This window comes from Neoarius graeffei, chromosome 15, assembly GCF_027579695.1.
Source record: "Neoarius graeffei isolate fNeoGra1 chromosome 15, fNeoGra1.pri, whole genome shotgun sequence".
NCBI lineage: Eukaryota > Metazoa > Chordata > Actinopteri > Siluriformes > Ariidae > Neoarius > Neoarius graeffei.
Window position 1 is genome coordinate 31,729,082 of NC_083583.1, and position 22,172 is coordinate 31,751,253.

Here is a 22,172-nt window from a genome sequence, read left to right on the forward strand (position 1 = left end):
TCCACAACTGTAATCACTGGTCATAAATGACCAGCAATGTGAAATAAAAGTCCTAATGTTTGGTGTTACTTAACAGCTCTCCTTGGCCAGCTGAGGGAGGAAAACTGACTGCTTACTATTTTTCAGATTCACCGTCTTCAGAAACCCCGCCAGGCCCTTTCCTTCACAGCCAGCCACTAACCCATGATAACTATGCATTGCCTTTATTTATGCCAAAAACGACAAAAAAACAACAAAACGACAAACAAATATCTATGTAGATGCATTTTGATCAACTGACTATACAATTTTTCAGATTCACCCCAGCCACGTCACCGCTTCCATGGTAAGTCAAAGAGGAAATCAATCAATCAACATGAAAATTGTGAATTTAGAACAGAAATTAAATTAAGGCGCACCTTGAAGTGAACTAAATTGTACTCTCTGATATTTCAGCCACGCCTCTGCCATCGCAACAGGGGAACAATCAGTTGCTGCGTGGTGAGTCATCAACTGTAATCACTGTTCAAAAATGACCAGCAATATGAAATAAAAGTCCTAATGTTTGGTGTTACTTAACAGACATGGGCATCAGCACAGTCATCGCTCTCCTTGGCCAGCTGAGGGAGGAAAACAGGGAGCTGAAGGGGGAAGTAGGAAGGCTGGCGCAAGAGGTCAGGGCCCTAAGGAGAGAGATGGGGAGACAAGACACACCCCAGACATCGCCCCTAATCAAGCTCCCACTCTCCACCATGGAGGAGTTTTTGGCAGCAGAGGCCCTGGTGAAGGAAGATGCCAAACAAAAGCAGCTAATGGTACTTATTGAGTCTTACCTTTCCTTTCCAGTCATCTGCAACACCTGCAAAAAGAAACACAAATACTTAATATCATTGTGAATCAATGAAACAATGATAAACACTGAATACTTTCTCATTATTGTCTTCATGCTACATTTTATTCTATCAGGTGTCTACCTTAGCCCTTTGTGGAGGAACCGACGTAGGGGTCACAGTGAGGCAGATGCTGCGTAGCCTCCTGGTCAACAGCTTGGCCAGCCAATTTAACTGGGCTGGAAAGGGGGAAAAAACTGCGTTTAAGGACACCAAGATCCATGATGTCCTGTTTGGTAGGTTATGCATGTGCACAAAGCTGTAAAAGAGGGTAAAATAGTAAGCTGTCGCAAGTACTTGCACACTACTTCTAAACGTTCTTTGATAACTCCTTCACTAACTGTAACATTACGATTATAACGACAACAACAAACATATTGTGAAAGATGCAAAGGATTAAAAAGGATTAAGAAACTCACCAGGCGCCTTACTCAGAAAAAGCAGGTGTGCAGGCAAGTCCAGGGAGGCTGACTGAGTGACGAACGGTCCGGTAGTGGCATTTCTATTTCTGCTTTGTGTCAATGGGGAAATTAAAATGTTTTTTTTTTTAATCCCGTTTAAATTGTCACAAGATTCACATCTATGGTTTCTGATTTTTACATATATTTTCTGTACTAGTACCATTACTTGCCACCTACCACTAGAGTGTGACGTGCATAGTCTTAACAACTCAAACTTTAACAATTATCAGCATGCAAAGTCTCAATGTTGTTTTGTTCTTTTTCTTTCAGATGCTCTACAAAAGGGCGGCACGGTGGTGTAGTGGTTAGCGCTGTCGCCTCACAGCAAGAAGGTCCTGGGTTCGAGCCCCGGGGCCGGCGAGGGCCTTTCTGTGTGGAGTTTGCATGTTCTCCCCGTGTCCGCGTGGGTTTCCTCCGGGTGCTCCGGTTTCCCCCACAGTCCAAAGACATGCAGGTTAGGTTAACTGGTGACTCTAAATTGACCGTAGGTGTGAATGTGAGTGTGACTGGTTGTCTGTGTCTATGTGTCAGCCCTGTGATGACCTGGCGACTTGTCCAGGGTGTACCCCACCTTTCGGCCGTAGTCAGCTGGGATAGGCTCCAGCTTGCCTGCGACCCTGTAGAAGGATAAAGCGGCTAGAGATGGGAATGAGATGCTCTACAAAAGCAGCTGCCAGGGAGCACACACGCTACTTTTAGTGATGCAATCAAGAAGTGGCTTAAGTATGCGCCAGAGAGAGAGAGAGAGAGATGAGGAGACGTGAGGTAGGGTGGCATTTAGAAACCCATAGCCTACTGCTGACTTTCTTTATCAATGCTGCATCAAATTAATTTTGGTTATGTTTTTCTGTTTCCATGTACAGGTGTCTGCGCCGCAGGAGGAATATAGGCCACAATTATAAATTATAAATAAATCATAAAATGTTTCAAAGAACTTGTTCAAGTGTGTTCTGTTCCTTATAAATGTTAAAAGTTATGCCTCATTAGATAGCTTGACAAACATTAGGAGAGGTGCATTGTTGCATGCATTTTTATATCCTGTTGTACATAAAACAGGACGTAGCCTACGCACATTGATATAAATTAAGTTTCACTTTCATGGTTGAAGTATGCATGTGTGTGTTCATCCTAGGCAAGAGCCCCGATGCTTTATTGTTAGCTAGTTTAATTTAGCCTGTTTTGCTTAATTTGTAGCCTTCCTGTTGTACATAAAACAGGAAGTAAAGTTGGATGAATCATCGCCGAAAATTAAACTATAAATCAACCGAAATCCATAGTTGAATAGAGGGTGAAAGGGGGTCTATTCTCTGTCGGCCACCATCCACTTTTCAACGTTGTTTCAAGGCAAACTCGTATGAGCAAAGCGGTGTTGAATCAACGCCGGTGATCCACGATGATTCGACGGCGTATGGTCGAAGAACATGCTGATGATTCCCCGTCGAATCAACGCCCTTTTGCTATCTGGGTAACTAAATACTTTTTTGCCCCACTGTATTTGTTTGTATTTGTTGTGAGAGGTGACTCCTGAACCTTTTTTTTCACCTATATCTCATCTCATCTCATTATCTCTAGCCACTTTATCCTGTTCTACAGGGTCGGAGGCAAGCTGGAGCCTATCCCATCTGACTACAGGCGAAAGGCGGGGTACACCCTGGACAAGTCGCCAGGTCATCACAGGGCTGACACATAGACACAGACAACCATTCACACTCACATTCACACCCACGGTCAATTTAGAGTCACCAGTTAACCTAACCTGCATGTCTTTGGACTGTGGGGGAAACCGGAGCACCCGGAGGAAACCCACCCGGACACGGGGAGAACATGCAAACTCTGCACAGAAAGGCCCTCGCTGGCCACGGGGCTCGAACCCGGACCTTCTTGCTGTGAGGCGACAGCGCTAACCACTACACCACCGTGCCACCCCACCTTTTTTTTTCCGCCTATATATAAATACAAATTTTAGTGTGTATGTGAGCCAAATGTATGTTTGTTTGTCTTATCATATACAGCATGTTTTTGTTTTACCTGTTGAAAATTTAATAAACATATATTAAAAAAAAACAATGCACTTTTTATGGAGACGTTTTAATGTTATTCTTTATTTTTTATCCAGTTGAATATTTAGTGTACAAATGTATTTTCAGCTCTTAAAAATGACTGAGGTCTGGACCGCGGGGGCCTCATAGCTGGCTACAGCCATGATCAAGTTATATATTTTTTTAACTAATCATGTGTAGTAAGGGCGGGCAGGAGATTTTTATGTTGTCAGCGGGAGGTCGGGAGGATTTTCTAAATGTTCCCTAAAGCGGGAGATCTCCCATCCATGGTGGGAGAGTTGGAGCCTCTGTAAAAGAGAAGGTGGAAAAAGATGATAGCGGGTTATAGGCATAAGAGTAGAGGGAGAGTATGACTTAAAATGTCGCCTAAATTGATACCAAATTTTCAAGGAGGTACAGACAATTTGGTTATCTGTGTAATGAGAGGGAGATGTTGGGAGTGATAAGAAGAGAAGAGCAGGAAGAGAAGATGACACACAAGACCTCAACTCAAGTTTGTACCACAGGGTTTGAGGGTTATGTACCCAAAACAGAAATTTATGGATATTTGCTGCCCAGTAATAATACATAAAATTTGGCAATGAGAGTTCTCCACTGAGTGAGCACTGCTGTAAGAGGGACTTCCTAATCCAAGGAGTCTTTCCTCCCCATATGAAGAAAATGACAGCTTGATCAATAAATTTAAAATATGATTTTGGCAAAAATAAAGGGATGCATTGAAAAAGATATAGAAATTTTGGGAAAATGTTCATCTTAACTGCATTAATTTTACCAAGCATAGACAGGGGCAGATTACACCACCTCTGGAAAGCAGCCCTCAGTAGGGGGTAAAATTAGCATCTAATAAAGCAGACAGTAACAGCTACTCCCAAGTACTTGATGCTACAGTTATTCAGATGAAATGGTAGGTCAAACTGAGAAAGCAGGAGAGCCTTTGAGTTTATATAGGGAGACATTCACTCTTTTGTAGATTGAGCTTGTACCCAGAAAAAGAGCCAAAGTTTTGTAATAAAGACAGAATGTTAAGTAGTTGAGAAAGAGGATCAGTAACATACAAAAGCAAGTCATCTGCATACAATGCAAGCCTGTGTTCAATGCCCCTACGGCAGGGGTGGGCAACAGTTTTAGTCTGGGGGCCACATTCTCTTTGGCAAAGTAAGCGGAGGGCCACATTAAACGATTGCTAATAAAACATAGTTACACGATTAAATGGTACAAATTAATTTGATGCAAATTATATATTGGGATACTTTACAGTTGCCTCAACTTTGCCAGCCTAAAGGCCTGACACTTATTTTTGCTAGGCCTATCTGACATTGGCTACTCTCAGGTTACAATAACTGGATTTACATTCAAGGACTCATTTACTACACTATCATGCATCTTGTTCAACTGTCATTCATACCAACTGTAGCTCAATTAACAAAACTTTAAAAGTATGTGTACAGGTTACATCAACATACAGACAACAGGCAGACTGGCATGGAATTATCAAATTTAATTTAGGTTACCAGAGGGAGACCTTCATCACTGAATGACAAATACATGCTTATCCAGCTGATTTCTGTTATTATTCATTTAGTTTTGTCATTTGTTTTTGTCATTTCTTTCACATATTTTTATCTTTTTATGGAATGGAACACAAATGAAGTGCAGATCAACTTCATTACACTTAGCTTGACAGATGTAAAAGGGCAACATGGAATATGCTACATCTCAAAAATTTGGAACTTTGATTTAGCTGTCTCATCACCATCTACGTGGGACAAAAATGCCAACACACAACTGAACAATGATGAGAAAATAACATCCTCAATTCAGGTGAACTGATCTGTATAGATAGGCTACTTTAGAACACAGTATTACGGCCTATACAACTATGAGACGAAAAGCTTTTCATCAGTGTTATGTAACTTAATGTGAACAATTAAGGTGGTCCTATCTCTTTACCAGATCATTGAAGTCTGGTGTCATGTTGGATGTTGAGATGTGCAAAACGGACGACAGGTGTCCGTCGATTAGTCGTGATCTGTAGTGGGACTTGTTATAGTTCATCACAGAGAAAGTCTGTTCGCATACATACGTGGAGCCGAATAAAACTAGCATCCTTTGTGCATACTTCCGCATGTTAGAAAACTGGCCCTCGTTCAATGCACCGTAGAACTTGTCCAATGATGACGAAGTGAATTTGTCTTTGAGAATGGGATCGCATTGCAAGTCAGTTAACTCAAGCTGAGCCTCCAGAGGCACTTGGTCGCTGTCAAAGGTACAGGGGGAGGATACCAGCTCCATCTCTTTTTCAATCTTGCCTAAGTCAGAAAAACGCCTGTTGAATTCAGATCCTTGAGTGTAGTGGTGTATTTGACAGTGAGTCAAGATGGCACATCCTTCATTGTGGCGAGAATTGGGAAATGTGTAAAGGTCATGTTTGACATTTGTCAGGAAAACAGGGTCAGTTTTGCTCTGAATGCTCGCACGTAGGAATACAGTTTGTGCGCGAATACATCCGTCCCTTGCAGCTTCAGATTGAGGTCATTCAAATGGCCCATTAAATCCACAGCGAAGGCAAAGTCAAGCATCCAATCAGGATCTTTAAGTTCTGGAAAGTCACCAGCCTTCCCAACATTCTCGAGAAACAATCATATCTCACCTCTCAGGTCCCACACACCATTGTAGGTAACACAATCCATCTAAGAACTACAACACAGTCCCTTTAAGAAACTACAGGTCCCATCGGCCAGTTTCCGCGTTGATCTGCATCATGGCTGGGCGGGATCACCTACGTCACATCTTCCATGAAGGCATAAGTAACTGAGCAACACTTCCATCTTCCTCTTTTGGCTCCACGTGAACTCAGCACACGGACATAAGGAGGACCGCTTGCCCCGAGCACCCAAGATAAAGACGTCTTTTCTCCCGAGAAAAATGATTCAACACGGTTTTTGTTTACCCTTGGCCACGTTAGAACTACTTAACTCGTACTATCTCTCTCTTGGTTGCGCTACAGCCGATTTTGTTTGTCTATTATAGTAACGTTACGAACTGCCGCCCAAAACAGTTTAATTTAAAGTTAGGAGCGATCAGGTTCCTCCTAATTAAAGCGCTGTGCACTTTATTTGATCAGAGACTTTCTTTTCTTCACGAACTACGAAGCGTTCGGACCAAGAAATCATCTGCCTTCCACGGCAGCGATTCACGTGGTCCACAACGGTGAAACTCCAAAAAGTCTCGGAACATCTCTTCATAATCTTGCATAGAGGCAAGAGACTAAGTAAGACTGGCAAATTTTGGGCATAAAACTAGTCTTAGGAATTAGCTTTATGAAGCAGTGTGAATTTAAACTCAGGAACTGTTTAAGTGTGCACACTGATTTTGTGTTCCATAATTGTTCTATGTTCTCTCAGTCATTTGTTTAATAGATAAGGTTTTGCATGCTCTCTCCCTTTTCCTTTCTAACACTTTAATTTCATTATTACACATATTTTGACCTCATCAAGATTTCAGTGGATTTAGTAGTGTTATAAGCTAGTGGAGTTAGCTACCAAGGCTAATCTTTGTCTCCACACGTGGCCACAGGCCTCACAAACACATCTTAGCTAGCAACCAAAGCTAACTCTTTTGTTCTACTTAGAAACACGTGGTCACCTCCCCCACGTGGTGACCCCCACACCTCAGATAACACACACACACACACACACACACACACACACACACACACACACACACACACACACACACCTCAGATAAGATTCCAATCACTCTCACACATCACTCTCACACACACATACCATATCATATTTGTATATAATGATTCCAACTGCTATTATTCAATTTTTATCATTGTTATAATACATTCAATTATTCTGTTAAACTGTATCTGTGTTGCTTCCATATTCCTTGAAGTCATTCAATCTCAAAGAATTCCAAGGTGCATATGAGTTATGTAATACGGTAAGTGATCATAATAATTTGGAATATACCATAATTTAGCTGTTTGGTAATTTATTATTAAGCACCAAAATTAATGAGACTGATTTAATGATTTAATGAGACTGATTTAATGACATTGATCACTTAATTACCAATTGCACCTACACCATTTAAAGATTTAAACATGAGATGACATTTCAAACGTCTGACTCGTACAGTAAAAGGTTCTATGTTTAGGGCTTGAAACAGTTTGCCAGAGGGATGGTCCCATCTTGCATCACATATAATGGAAGCTGCACGTTTTTGTAGCATTAACATTGTGTTGTCGTGTTTTTGGAAATTATCTCCCCAAACTGTCACACAATAGTCCATGATTGGTTGAATTAGAGAGTCATAAAAGTTTTCCTCACCTTGAAATGTTAAAAAATGTTTTATTCTCCAGAGTAGTCCAATTAGTTTTCATATATTTTTAGAGATGTACTCCACGTGATTATTCCATGATAGAGTGTTGTCAATTTGAATTCCAAGTAACTTGGAAGAAGAAACGGGTTCCAGCGTCTGTCCACCAAAATTAACTTCAAGAGAAGCGTCAGAGTTGTAAATGTCGCGCAACTTTGAGGCACTGCAGACCACCATCACCTTAGTCTTCTCGCTGTTTAGGGCCATCTTGTTTTCTTTTGCCCATATGTCTATAGACACGAGTTCATTTTGGAGCGTGGTTCCAACTTCAGCAAGTGTTTTCCCGCAAGCTAACTGAGTTGTGTCGTCCGCATACATCATGGTGGAGCTGCTTTGTGTTTGCAGGGGCAGGTCATTCACGAAGATGATAAAAAGTGGCCCAAGGATAGACCCTTGGGGAACACCAGATGTGACAGAGAGAGAGTCAGAGAAGTGACCGCCGATGGACACTTATTGATTGCATCACTTCAGATAGGATTCAAACCAGTTAGCTGCAGAACTTGATAGACCATACATGCGCAGTTTCTTAAGCAGCATATCATGGTCTACCAAATCAAATGCCTTACGATAATCAATTAAAGTTAACCCATTAATTAGTCCGTTATCCATGTTCATTAGAAGAGTATCAATCAATTCTACCATCGCTGTCTCGCATGAGTGATATAGCCGGAAACCAGACTGCTGATGAATGATGAGGTGGTTGTTGTTAAGAAAAGCATACAATGTCACATGAGCATGGCGCTCCAGGATCTTTGATAGTACTGGCAATATACTTATTGGTCGATAGGTGTTGGCGTCCAAGTAATCTCCTGCCTTAAAAACAGGAGTAACTCGTGCTTATTTCCACAGAGTAGGAAAGATGGACTGTGAGATACTGAGATTAATTATTTTAGAAAGCGGTACAGCGATAGTTGATCCTGCATATTTGAGAAGCCTGGCACTGATTCCGTCAAGTCCCATTGCTTTAGTTGTCTGAATGCAAGCAAGATAACGACTCACTAAATCAGGCGTAACTTTTGGGATGGTAACGCTCTCCTCCGGCTTGAGTCTTTGACTGACAAATTCTTTTAAACGCTCAAAGCAGGTGGATGTTTCAGGTGCAGGCGATGTGGTCTTATATTTAGATGCAACACTGCAAAAAAAACTTGTTAAATGCATCCGCCACTTCATTTGGGTTTTGTGAAATAGTCTCTCCTATTTTTATCTTTAATATCGAGCATCAGAGCAAGAAATCCAGATTTTATTAACATTTTTTTCTGAGCAATTTTACTGCACTGAATTTGTTACTTTAATGATAAACATGATAATGATGATACTACTACTGTGCACTTTAGGATAAATTTTAAAATCCTGTTATTTGTTTTTAGATCTCTGAAAGGACTGGCTCCACTCTACATAGCAGATCTCTTACATCCGCACACATCCATGAGATCACTGAGGTCTTCTGACCAACTACTGTTAACCATCCCTCCCTCAAGATTAAAGAGTAGGGGGGATCGTGCCTTTGCAGTCATTGGTCCTAAACTGTGGAATGAACTCCCCTTCCATGTAAGGCTTGCCCCTTCAGTGCCTATTTACGGTACAAATCCCTCCTCAAAACACATTTTTTTCTCCCTAGCTTTTGACTCTGTATGAGTGTTGTTGTGTTGTTCTGTGTAGTGTGTATCCCTTTCTGTGTCCTTGATCTGCTTTTAATCCATATGTATGACTCTTAAGGGTTGTTTTACAATCAGGGTACGCAAGCTAAAAATCACATTTAGCACTTATTATCTTCAATATCAAAAGGCTTGACTAAATAAACTTGGTTGTTTATTGTAGCCCTGTGATAGCTCTATTTACCATGCAAAAAAAATTGGTGATAACATTATTTTTGGTGAATGTATGGCAATATATGTCATATTTAGCAAAATTACTCGTGTCATTTAGAAAAAGTGCTTTTTTGACCACAGGTAGCTCCAAAAGGGATGCACTTAAATCATTCTTTATACCATAAAACAAATATTTGGTTCCATATCACTGGAAACTTAGTTAAGTTTTAATGTTGAATGCCAGTAAGTTTTCAGACTATTTTGATCAAATTAGTATGTAATTGTGTCAAAAAAATGTCCTCTCCAAGACAGCTAATTTTTCAATATAAAATAACATCTAAAATGATTATTTTCATCCTAAAATGTGGTCAAGATATTGGGACATAAATATTAGAGACAACTAACACAAAGCTTACAGCCTTATATTTAAAAGCACTATGGAAGTAGTGGATTCTGAATTGTTAAAAAAAATGTTCTCTCCGAGAATCACTTCATTTGTTTCTCCCAGCCCCGCTTAAAGCTACACTTAATCTTCTTTATCTTATAGCAGATTACACAAAACTACCATACACATATGCCAAAAAATTACCTGAAATCTGTTCTTTAACTTGTCTTTCACTTAAAAACTGGTACAAGAACCAGTTTGAATCAGTTTGAATTTTGGAGCCCTGTGACACAAATTTTGTACCCTGATTGTAAAACAACCCTTAACCCTTAGTTGGACTGTTCAGCACTTTGGTCAACTGTTGTTGTTTTTAAAGGGCTTTATAATAAACCTGAACCTACTACTACTACTACGACTAATAATAATAATAATAATAATAATAATAATAATAATAATAATAATAATAATTCCCTCACATGACTGCACAAGATTCTGTAAAAAGGTTTCATGATGACTTTGTGTTTCTTTAATTATTACATGATTAAATAAATATATGTTATATTGCACTCGTCATTGGATTATTTGTAGACAATTTTTCTTCTAAAAGTAAAAGAACTCTTTAATTCATTAAACTGTTTTTTGGCTGTTAGAGAAAAGGGTGGAGCTGAATCAGTGTGTCATCAACAGTACTTAAAATACACATCTGATATCAGAGGAACAAAAACACTCCTGTGTTCCACACTCTCATCACAATCTCGACCTCTTTACTGCAGAACTGCAACAAACACTTACACACACTCACTGTCAAGACACCAGGAGTCGATTTCACACACTCAGCAATCAGAAACGCAAACACAATCTGCGCGCACACACACACACTTCTCTCTGTTCCTTCAGAGAACCAAGTTGGCAGGGTTTTTTTTTTTACTGTATGTTGTGAGTACTGTTTGTTGTAATGTCAAGTCGTTTAGTTTTATAGCGCTTTTAACAATAGACATTGTCGCAAAGCAGATTTACAGAATTTTAATGACTTTAAACATGAGCTAATTTTATCCCTAATCTATCCCCAATGAGCAAGCCTGTGGCAACAGTGGCAAGGAAAAACTCCCTCAGACAACATGAGGAAGAAACCTTGAGAGGAACCAGACTCAAAAGGGAACCCATCCTCATTTGGGTCTCATCTCATCTCATCTCATTATCAGCCACTTTATCCTGTTCTACAGGGTCGCAGGCAAGCTGGAGCCTATCCCAGCTGACTATGGGCGAAAGGCCTCATTTGGGTGATAACAATAATTTATATTTTTTATTATTTTTATTAAATATTTTGTTACATTATTGTTAATATAACAATACTTTTATATTATTGTTATAAAACAATAATATAACAATAATTTCCGAGACATGGCTGCATGGAAACACCCTAGATGCAGCTGTGGAACTACAGGGGCACAGCATCTACAGAGCAGACCGTACATCAGAGGCCGGGAATAATAAAGGAGGTGTGTATGTTTATGTGAGAGACGATTTTTGCACTGATGTCACTGTTATGGGGAGACATTGTTGTATGGACTTGGAGTTTCTGGCACTAAAATGAAGGCCATTCCACCTCAGCCGTGAGTACAGTACATTGTTTGTTTTTGCTGTGTACCCACGAGCTAATGCAAAGTTAGCCATGAGCAGGCTGCATGAGGCAATCAATAAACAACAAAACAGACTAGAAGACAGTTTCATCATCGTGGCGGGGGATTTTAATCACACAAACCTGAAGTCTGTGTTACCCAAATTCTACAAAAACATCCACATAGGGACATGGAATGGAAAAACACTGGATTGGGTTTACACCAATTTCAAAGGTGCCTACAAAGTCCGCCCAGCCCCCCCACCTTGGACAATCAGACCACTTGGCTCTTTGTATAATAATGTGCAATGACAAAGAATCTATCTATCTATCTATCTATCTATCTATCTATCTATCTATCTATCTATCTATCTATCTATCTATCTATCTATAACAGACAACGTGATAACATTTTTAACAGTTTTAACATGAAGTCTGTTTCGTTGATGTTAAAACTCTTCATTGATGGAAACTTGAGTGCAAAACTGTTCATGGCAACTGCAGTCCTAAAGTTAGCAAGGCAACTGTAGTCCTCAGTCATAAAAGCATTACTGTAAGTGTCCAGAGCGTCCTCCAAATATGACTTTCAACTGTCCGTATGGGGCCGTTCTCCACAGGAGTGATGTGTTGTGAGTCAGTGAAGTAGAATATTATTTTACAGAAATCAGTTTATTCAGTTACAGTGTTGTTTAGTTAAACAGTACACACATTGCAGCTCACACAGAACAGATTGTTTAATTTCATTTTATTCAGAAGAACAAAAACAGAAAAAACGAATCCCTGTTGTCATTTAAGCAGCACACAAACAGAACCAGACACACCCACACTGGCCCACACTTACCCACCTTGGCCCAAAAACATAGATTTTGATTTGTCTGTACTGAAGAAGGTTAAATTGATGACGGATGAGTGATCTAGAAATATCAGTCCTTTGCTGCATAAAAATTCTGCCTCATGGATCATTCTGGGAATGAAAATCACGGACAGACAAGCAGTTCAGAGATATTTCTCAGAACAAATGTGAGTATATATCCACATTCAAGAGTGTAGTGTAGCAATATGACTGGAAAATGAAGGAAGCAGAGTTGGCCAAGTGCGATAAGAAAGCTTCAACAGGTGATGGAAAATTAGAAGAAAAAGAAGAATGCCTTTGTGACTGCACAAAGGTACAACGAAATTTAGTTCATCATAGGAAAGCAAAGCCGCTGCATACTCGCACACTGCCACTCTTGGGCACTTCAACCCAACGCCATCCCATGTTAACCTAACTGCATATCTTTGAACTGTGGGGGAAACTGGAGCACCCAGAGGAAACCCATGCAGACACGGGGAGATGAATCTTACAGGAGATATTTTGGCCATACCCACTTGTCTGCCAGTGACTTACTATTTAGGGACCAAGGCTAATTCAAGTCTACATGCTAACTTCTTACCCTGGAGACTTGAAGTAGCCTTGGTCCCTCAATAGTAAGTCACTGGCAGACAAGTGGGTATTGCCAAAATATCTCCTGTAAGATTCATCTGCATCAGTGTTACTCAAATCCATCTTGCAAAATTAAACAGGAAATAAAAAGTCTGTGGAGTTATGACAAGCTGGTGCCATATGATCATGACTGCAACATTAGTGGTCATGATTAGCATCAAAGTTTATGCTTAGCAGTGAGGTTCAGATTTAACATCAGAGAAAGTGTTAGCAGTTGCGGTTACTCATGATGGGATTAGCACTTAGTGTTTAGGGTTTCCATTAACAGACAGCACTGAGATATTTTCAGGACCTTCAAACCACATTTTCTCCACTTCCTCTTTCCCTTTTTCCCACAGAAGTTGGAGGATTCTAACTCCTGTTTTTGCTGTGATCATCAGGTACTCTTTGTTTTCTGGCTGCTGGAGAACCATAGCACGTGCGTAAACCAGTGACTGCGAGAATCGACTCAGCACTAGGGTATACAAAGCATCTCTTTCATCAGTGTTCAGAGGAAAGACACTTTCAAACCCTGCGATCACTGGAGCCCCGACCCCTAGTGGATTTTTGCTCTCGATCATCATGTACATGATCATGATCGCCAGCTCGAACACGAAATAACCGCTGCTCATATCGCAGAAGTCCAGAATCCCACTGATCGTATAACCAGATGGTCCATCTGGCTCCACGAGGATGTTGTAATCATTCAGATCTCCATGATTTATACCTGCAACACCACATGACATCACTCATCAGGATGATTTCAGAACTTATTGCAAACTGAAGAATTATAAAAAAAGCAAGTTAAAATGTTATAGCCAGCTACTTATTATTTTGTTATGAAACAGGCTAAGTACCAGTTAGCATCCCCAGTGTCTCCAGTGCAAGTTACCCCTACATGCTAATGCATCCCAGCTCCTGACTTACACTTGCGGAAGGAGGGGAGTTTTGGTACCACTTGATTTTGGTACTGATCAAGGACTCCTCTAATGATGCGCTGCAACGGATCTCCATCCAACACATTGAGATGATTGTTTATCAGAGGAACATGGGACAAATTCCAGATGAAATTCTCCCTCTGAAGAACATCAAGGTTCTCATGCTCCATCTTCATTAAAAAAACAACAACATACGATTTAATATACTGTACTTTATTAAAGATATGAATATTTCCTAATTACACTATTTTAAAAATTCATTTTACTAATTATTTTCTACTATTTGTTTCTCTTTTCTGCTTTGTTTTTCATTTTTAAAAATCTTTATCATCTGTATTTTCTTCCATTCTTTTATATATTATTTTTATTAATAAGTTGCAGTATTATTCTGCTGTTTGTTTCAGATGTAATTAATCAAATTATCATGAATTTTTATACAAAACATAAATAAACCCAGTTGTTAAAGTGGACGTCTCACCTGGAATAAAATCTGGTCCAGCGTGGCAGCCATTTTCCCCATTTTATATAGTAGCTGTGGTGTGCAGGTGATTTTAGCCAATGGGGTTCCAGGCAGGTATGTCAACAAACGCACCAGATATTTCTGCAGGCCATATCCACAATCTAAGGATCAATCAGAGCAGAACATGTCTAACCATTATATCATCTATAGAAAAACAGGTCTTCCTTCAAAAACACCACTTGTATAATAACAGAGTAATGTTACAGTTTAATATAATAATATGTATAGTTCTGAATCCTGGTGATGCCAACGCCATCTGCGGCTGGGAGTCCAATAGAGCAAAAATTGACCATGCTCTCATGCTGTGTCCGAAATCACTCACTCGTTTACTACTCCCTACATAGGGAATTACTATATAGAGGACTATATAGTGAGCTCATTGACAAAATGAAAAAACACTTTCGGACACTACTCCGTCATGCCGTTATTTACGTCATTACCGTCGCACAATTAAAACGTGCCAGATCAGTCGGCTGATGGGTTTTCAAATAATAAATACATGCATATATATTATTCCGAGTGTATTTCCCACATTAATAACCACAAAGTACTTTGTGCTTGCTGCATTTTTCGAGGCTTTTAAATCAAGGCTGAATACTTTCTTCTTTGCCGCTGCCTTTTATTAAATCAAATTTGAGGCTTTTGATTAATTCCTCACTCTGCACTCTAACTTTTATTCTTGTATTTTATCTGGCTCATTCTATTTTAGATTATTTTCTATTCTCTTACTATTTTTAATTGTACTTGAATGTCCATTTATAATGTGTTTCTTCCTCCATCCATTCACCCCAACACACTTTATTTTCAGTGCGACCACAATCCATGATATTGCTTGGTTAGTGACCATCGGTTGTACACTACTTTTCATGATACGTTGTGGGATACTTTGAGTCCACTATATAGGGTGTAATAATTCTCACTATACATTCGAACAGCACTACAAAATGGCAAACTCACTATGTAGTCCACTATATAGTGAGTAGGGAGTGATTTCAGACACAGGGTCTGTGTCAGCAGGAAGTACCCTCCCCTATCAATCACAATGACACTAGCCAATCATGGGCATCTGTGAGCTCATGCATGTGGAAGGAGGCAGCTAGCGCTTAACTCTGAGTGTTACACTGCCCCATGACACAGCATGAGCAGCAACACTGAAAGATGCAGTTGGCTTCATATGTCTTGGAAGAAGACATACAGTATGAAGCCAACATGTACCAACATGTACCAACATGTGCACTCCCTTCCCAGTTGGTAAATGTTGGGGAGATCTGATTGGTGGGTGAAAAGTGGCCAAGATTAAATTTGCAAAGTAAAAAAATAATAATAATGATAGCGGACAGTCAAGATTCACTACAGTATTGTTAACTGATGAAGTACACTCCTGAAGAATGGTGCAGGTGACTCAAATGTGTAGGGGACTCAAATAAATATTTTTGTGGCTACTGCCTCACATGGAGGCTGTACTTCCGAGTTGTTACGGGAAGTTGTCGAAAACAGTATTGAGACCACTAAGCTCTAGCGCCGGGCCTTTTCCTGGAAATAAGAGTTTGTGTCATGGCGACAGCGTGTGTATGTCAGCCTCGGTTTGGAGGTTTCGGTTTCAAAAACTGTAAGAGGTAAGAGTAGAATAATATAAAGTACAGACACTTGGTATATTTTACTTCTGTAATTTTTAAATTGTTCATTTTTGTGGCTACTGCCCCATAGAGTAAATATATATGCTATATTTACTGTATGGATATGGGATCAGAAAACAATTTTATTTATAAGCAGTAGCCACATGTACCCATAAGGTATCTATTTTTAATCAGTGATGCACATCTGTGGATTGGGTTTTGGTGTAAGGTGTAACGTTTAGGGTTTAGCGTGTATGGTGTCATGTGCAAGAGACTCACTAGATAATAGTGTTAATTGTAAGTTCTATGTTGGAGGTTTTAAGAAACTGCATTTATTAGCTAATACCTCAATGAAGTAAAAAGGTCACACCCACCAATCAAAGCACTCTGAAGTGAACAGGGTATGCATACTTTTGTGAAGATTCCTGCTTTATGGGCAAGGCTACCTTCCTTACACCCTGTGTGATTTCAAACAGTCTGTCTGATGTCAGAGGGACTGACACACCTCCAGACCAATCAGCATATTGCTAGATTTCAGTTACGTGATGTTTCTTAGCGGCTTTACCAGAAGCGAAATAGCTGGTGGTCTAAACAGCTGCCGTAGTGCAAACAACTAGCGATAACTTATCAGAGTATGCTCGTAATCTAGAAGCCACCGCTCACTTTAGATATATTCAGAAGATTACTATGTGCAATGGAATAGAGCCCTACAGTCTGGGAAAGAAGGATTTGTCATACAATCTTGAAAATTACCCTTCAATCGAGTTCCCCGACATCTCAAATTATCTGGTGTTGCAGACGTCCTTCTACACAGCAAAACAGATGAAAGCGTGGAAGAGTATTGAGGCTTTAAACTTTTTTGTATATGGCTGGGTAAAGGACCTCGGTATCAAGTCGCTGCCGAATGAATCCTGTATTGTTTTTGCCCGTGTAAGTATGGTTTTTTTAAGCTTTTTGTTCACGTCTTTACAACGAAGTGCTGCAAGTTGAAATGTAAACAAACAGCAGTTTGCTTGATTCTCACTTGTGTTGGCTCTTATCTCTCAGGTAAATCATTCACAAAGATCATAAGAAACCCCTTTAAAGACCTGGATCTTAGTTAAACAAGATGGAGAAGTGATCACGGCGCATTGTAACTGTATGGCTGAGTAAGAATTTTGTTGCGACCTTCATGCATATGGACTTTGTGAGGAGTAAACAAAGAAATGGCTGGGGACTTCAACGCATCAAGGCTGAAAAAAGTACTGTAAAATAATGACACATAGCAAGAAAAGTACTTGGAAAACACTAAGGACATAGCTGAGAGGGAAATACAAACCTTTCATGAAGTGATCACTGCAAACTCGAGCATGCTTCGACTTGGCTCCCTTTGATTTCAGTGAGAGGTTCAAAAGCCACCTTTCTCGATGTCTTTTTGTGAAATCCTGTGTTCGTTCACCCTTTTTATTAGTTCACGGGGAACCCTGAAGAAACTTTTATCAGTTTCACAATTTGATCGATTCGAACAACCTAAAACAACGCAAGCGTAAGGCATTTTTCATGCAAGCAATGCACCTTCTCCATACAAACGCTTTGTCAACTGAGCTTTGGTGGACCACCAGCTAAAGTTTTGAATAACTAATTAGGCGGATGTGATGTCATGTGAAACCCAGCAATTGAGTTTGGGAACTGGAACAGGAAGTAGTGACCATATAAGGAAAGTAAAGGGAAGGAGAGTGTGATGGTTGAGCAGTGGCAGAATGAGAGTAAGGTGTGTATATGTCATTACCAATCTCCTCTAGAGCCATGAGCTCCCCTCTGACGGTGCGTAGAGCTGTCTGAGCTGGAAGTCCATTCTGCTTCAGGAAATTCATGCTGTGTGTCTGCACCTCAAGCAGCTTCACATTCACACTGTCGAAAGTATTCATGACCTTCAACACAAACTCTCCAGTGTCCACACACACCAAGTGGAAGTTCTGATCATCATAACTGGGCAGAGGGTGTATGGTGGATACAGTTAAACCAAAAAGATGTGCAGTGATTTCGGTCACCTGAGAATGGCTCAGGTTTGGCTTGGACTCTTTCGTTAACATCACTGTAGGAGGAACAACATAAGGAAAGATTAGTTTCTGACCATGAAACTATTCAGATGAAATTAAAACAAAAACAAACAAACAAAAAAAAAAATCCAGAGAAACCAAAACTGGGTCGTCATTGGATCTTACAGCAGGACAATGATCTGAAGCATGTCAAAATCAACACAAAAATGGTTCACTGAGCACAGAATCAAGCTTCTGCCATGGCCATCTCAGTCTCCTGACCTGAGCCCCATTGAAAATCTGTGGGCTGAGCTGAAGAGGAGAGTGCACAAGAAAAAGCTGAGAACCCTGGATGATCTGGAGAGATTGTGTAATGAGGAATATTCTCAGATGCCCTGCTCTACATCTCCAACCTTATAAAATGTTATAGGAGAAACTCAGTGCTGTTTTACTGGCAAACAGAGATTGTACAAAGTATTAAGTGCAGGGGTGCCAATAATAGTAGCACATGTTCTTGTTGAAAACAATTATTTCTTGATGAGGGATTTGTTTTTCTCTGAATACATTTATCTTCAATTAAAAGGTTGGATTTTTTTTTTCATTTTTTCAGTGGGAGATGAAGTGACTTCAACAAAAGGTGGATTTTTTCTAACCCTTTTTACTAATCTTTACAAGGGGTGCCAATAATTGTGTGGCACACTGTAGTTATTTTTTTCTACAAATTCATAGCCAATAAAAATACTGTATAACAGTCTGCATGACTTGGATTGGTTGACAGCTCCAGTTTGTGATATTTCTGGAACTGGAACCTTAGTGATTTGCCTTGTTGAATCCATAACACAGGGTCATTTTGGAAATCCCACTTAGATCCTAGTAGGGAGCAACGGGATGAGGACACACACAAACACGCACACATGCACGCACACACAAAGATGTCTCAAACAACACCACTGGTTATGAGATAAATTATAATCTCTATAAATATCTGCAATAGAAATTACTTGCATCATATTTCATTTTGATGATGATATTATTATTATTATTATTTATTATTATTATTATTATTATTATTATTATTATTATTAAATGTTGACAAGTCAAATAGACCCTGTAACTCTCTCGTTCATGTGTCATTAACATGAGTCTTGAGTAACTGGATCATAAATGGACAGCTGAGACACATACAGTGGTAACAATAAATCTAATATAGTAATTTTTACAGTTAAAGTGATTTATATAGGTAGTGGTCTGAGTGAATGACCTTGACGTCCGTAACGTCACAGCAGGAAGTCTATCGGCCTCATCGCCATTTCCACGATACTAAAACACAGAGCTGACTGCAACTCCAATCCTCCATTTTGAGTTAATTTATCGCCATGCCACTTAGATGTGTTGCTGGCCGGTGCAGCAACATGACAGAAGGTGGATTCACGTTGCATTCATGGTCCAAGAATGTTCAAACTGCAAAGATTTGGACACGTTTTGCAAGAAGTTCACGGGCACATTGGATGCCTACGAAGTAGTCTCTCCTCTGCTCTGCACATTTTACTGAAGACTTGTACGAGACCTCTGATCTGTTGAGGAGTGTTGGCTATAAGCCCGTATTGAAAGAGGGTGCAGTATCAACAATTAAATAAAACTACAAGAAAAGGAAAGTATTTCTTTCTTTCTTTCTTTCTTTCTTTCTTTCTTTCTTTCTTTCTTTCTTTTAAAAGGAAAGTGAGTTTACTTGCACCAGTTTTCCTGGAGCGAGCCGAGGGTTGTTGATAAAACCCAGGACGGAACAGGATGTGACATATCGCTTGGGCAGTGACCTCCCCATGGTTGTTGCTAAAACCGGTGACATCCTGTTCCGTCCTGGGTTTTAGTAATTGCCTGAGCTGAGCAGTAATGGCGGAGTACTCAGTAATGGACAGAATGGAGAAAGAGTGGAGCAGCCGTCTTATTTCTAAACTGGATATTGCTGCCATCTCACCCTTATGTGGAAGAAGTGAATGAACAGAGAACTGAATGAACAACTGAAAGTCAGATTGTTTCAAAACAATCGGCCACAAGGTTGGCCTTCAAGAAGCGAGAACACAGACGGGTAAGCTCCGACTCTCATTTGGATATAAAACAACAAAAACAGCACATTGTTTACCTGAATTTAGATTAATACATGTAAATTGTATTGTGTGTTTAAGTTACCAGTATAAGATTATTTAATTTCTCTTCAGAAGAAGAGAAGAAGCTTTATTGTCATTGTACAAGAATTCAATGAAATTCCGTTTGGCAGCACCTCTCTTATAGCAGCTGCATGTCACAGTCACAAGAAAATATATTAAACATAAATAGGAAAAACAGTAAAGTGCAGATAAAATGTAATATATAAATAGTCTGTATTAAAGTTGCAGTCTATATTTGAGGTGCAAGAGTTATTGTCCATTGACTGGGAGGTAGTAGTGTGTGTGTGTGTGTGTGCGCGCGTGTGTGTGCGTGGGGTGTGTGTGTCATGATTCCTGCAGCAGTCTCTTCACAGCCATGGGGAAGAAGCTGTTCTTCAGTCTGTTGGTGCGGACTCTCATGACTCTGAGTCTGCCAGAGGGGAGGTTGGAAAATAGAGAGTGTCCTGGGTGGATGTGGTCATCCTGGATCTTTGTGGCCTGTCGGAGGAGCCGGCTCGAGTAGACCTCCTCTAGGCGTAGGAGTGGGGAGCCGATGATCCACTGAGCAGTCTTGATGACCCGCTGCAGTTGTTTCTTCTTGGACACAGTGCAGCTGGCATACCACACCGTACATCCGTAGGTCAGGACACTCTCTATTGTACAGTGATAAAAGTTTTTCAGCAGAGGTGGAGGGAGTTTGTTCCTCCTCAGCGTTCTCAGGAAAATGAGACACTGCTGGGCCTTTTTAATAATGTGGGTGGTGTTCACAGTCCAGCCCAGGTCCTCTGAGATGTGCAGTCTGAGAAACTTGAAGTTTTTGGCCCGCTCCACTTCTTCCCCATTGATGCTCAGGCCTGAGTGTAGTGTGGTCCTTGTCTTCCAGAAGTCAATGATGAGTTCTTTTGTCTTCTTGGTGTTGAGGTTGAGGAGGTTGTCACTGCACCAGGCCGCCAGTGCTCGGACCTCCTCCCTGTATGGTGCCTCGTCATCATTGTTGATCAGTCCAACAATGGTTGTATTGTCTGCAAATTTAATGAGGGTGTTGGAGCCATGGGTGGCGACACAGTCGTGGGTGTACAGCATGTACAAGACTGGACTCAGAACACAGCCCTGAGGAACACCGGTATTGATGATGGTGGAGGATGTGGAGGTACCCATTCTGACATGCTGGGGTCTGTTAGTCAGGAAGTCCTTGATCCACAGACACAGGGAGGTTCCACGTTGCAGTGTCTGCAGTTTGGTGATCAGTCGGCTGGGGCTGATGGAGTTAAATGCCGAACTGAAGTCAACAAACAGCATCCTGATGTATGTTTTGGGACTTTCAATGTGGCTGAGAGCGGTGTGGAGGGCGATGGAGATGGCGTCATCTGTGGATCTGTTGGACCTGTAGACGAACTGATGTTGGTCAAAGCCAGGTGGAATATGGGCCTTGACATGCTGTAACACCAGCCTCTCCATACATTTCATAATCACCAGTGTCAGGGCCACAGGCCAGTAATCATTCAACCCTGTGATGGCAGAGGATTTGGGCATGGGGATTATGGTGGCAGTTTTCAGGCAGATGGGGACTGTGGGTTGCTGCAGCAAACAGTTAAAGATGTTAGTAAATACAGCAGCAAGCTGATGGGCACATTATTTCATCACCCTTCCTGGTACTCCATCTGGTCCTGGTGCTTTGCTGGTGTCGATGCCTCGCAGGACTCGCAGTACCTGCTGTTGTTGGATGGTGGGGGGCTGGTCATGCTCTGATGGTGTCAGCTGTGTGTCCTCTGCCTGTTTGCTGTCCTCTTCAAAGCGGGAGAAAAAGATGCTAAGTTGGTCTGGAAGAGAAATGTCAGTGGGGGAGGGGGTGTTGAGGCATTGTTTGTAGTCTGGAATGTTCTG

At 40.6% G+C, this 22,172-nt stretch overlaps 1 protein-coding gene across 1 annotated transcript; it reads right to left on the bottom strand.

The window, feature by feature from the left end:
* Nucleotides 1-13,315: 13,315 nt before the first annotated feature.
* Nucleotides 13,316-18,198, bottom strand: LOC132898996 (hydroxylysine kinase-like). Its single transcript, XM_060940655.1, has 4 exons — nucleotides 17,895-18,198; nucleotides 14,469-14,611; nucleotides 13,980-14,160; nucleotides 13,316-13,779 (listed from the first exon to the last, which is right to left on the bottom strand). Exons 1-4 carry the CDS (start codon nucleotides 18,196-18,198, stop codon nucleotides 13,316-13,318), a joined length of 1,092 nt encoding a protein of 363 aa, XP_060796638.1.
* Between the last annotated feature and the right edge of the window lie 3,974 nt (nucleotides 18,199-22,172).

Excerpts from the sequence above, each read along its gene's own strand:
- LOC132898996 (XM_060940655.1), bottom strand. The coding sequence starts at position 18,198 with ATGTTAACGAAAGAGTCCAAGCCAAACCTGAGCCATTCTCAGGTGACC. Across the intron at positions 14,612-17,894 it reads CATGGCTCTAGAGGAGATTG|ATTGTGGATATGGCCTGCAG; the intron begins GTAATGACATAT and ends ATTGATCCTTAG. Across the intron at positions 14,161-14,468 it reads TGGACCAGATTTTATTCCAG|ATGGAGCATGAGAACCTTGA; the intron begins GTGAGACGTCCA and ends TTTTTAATGAAG.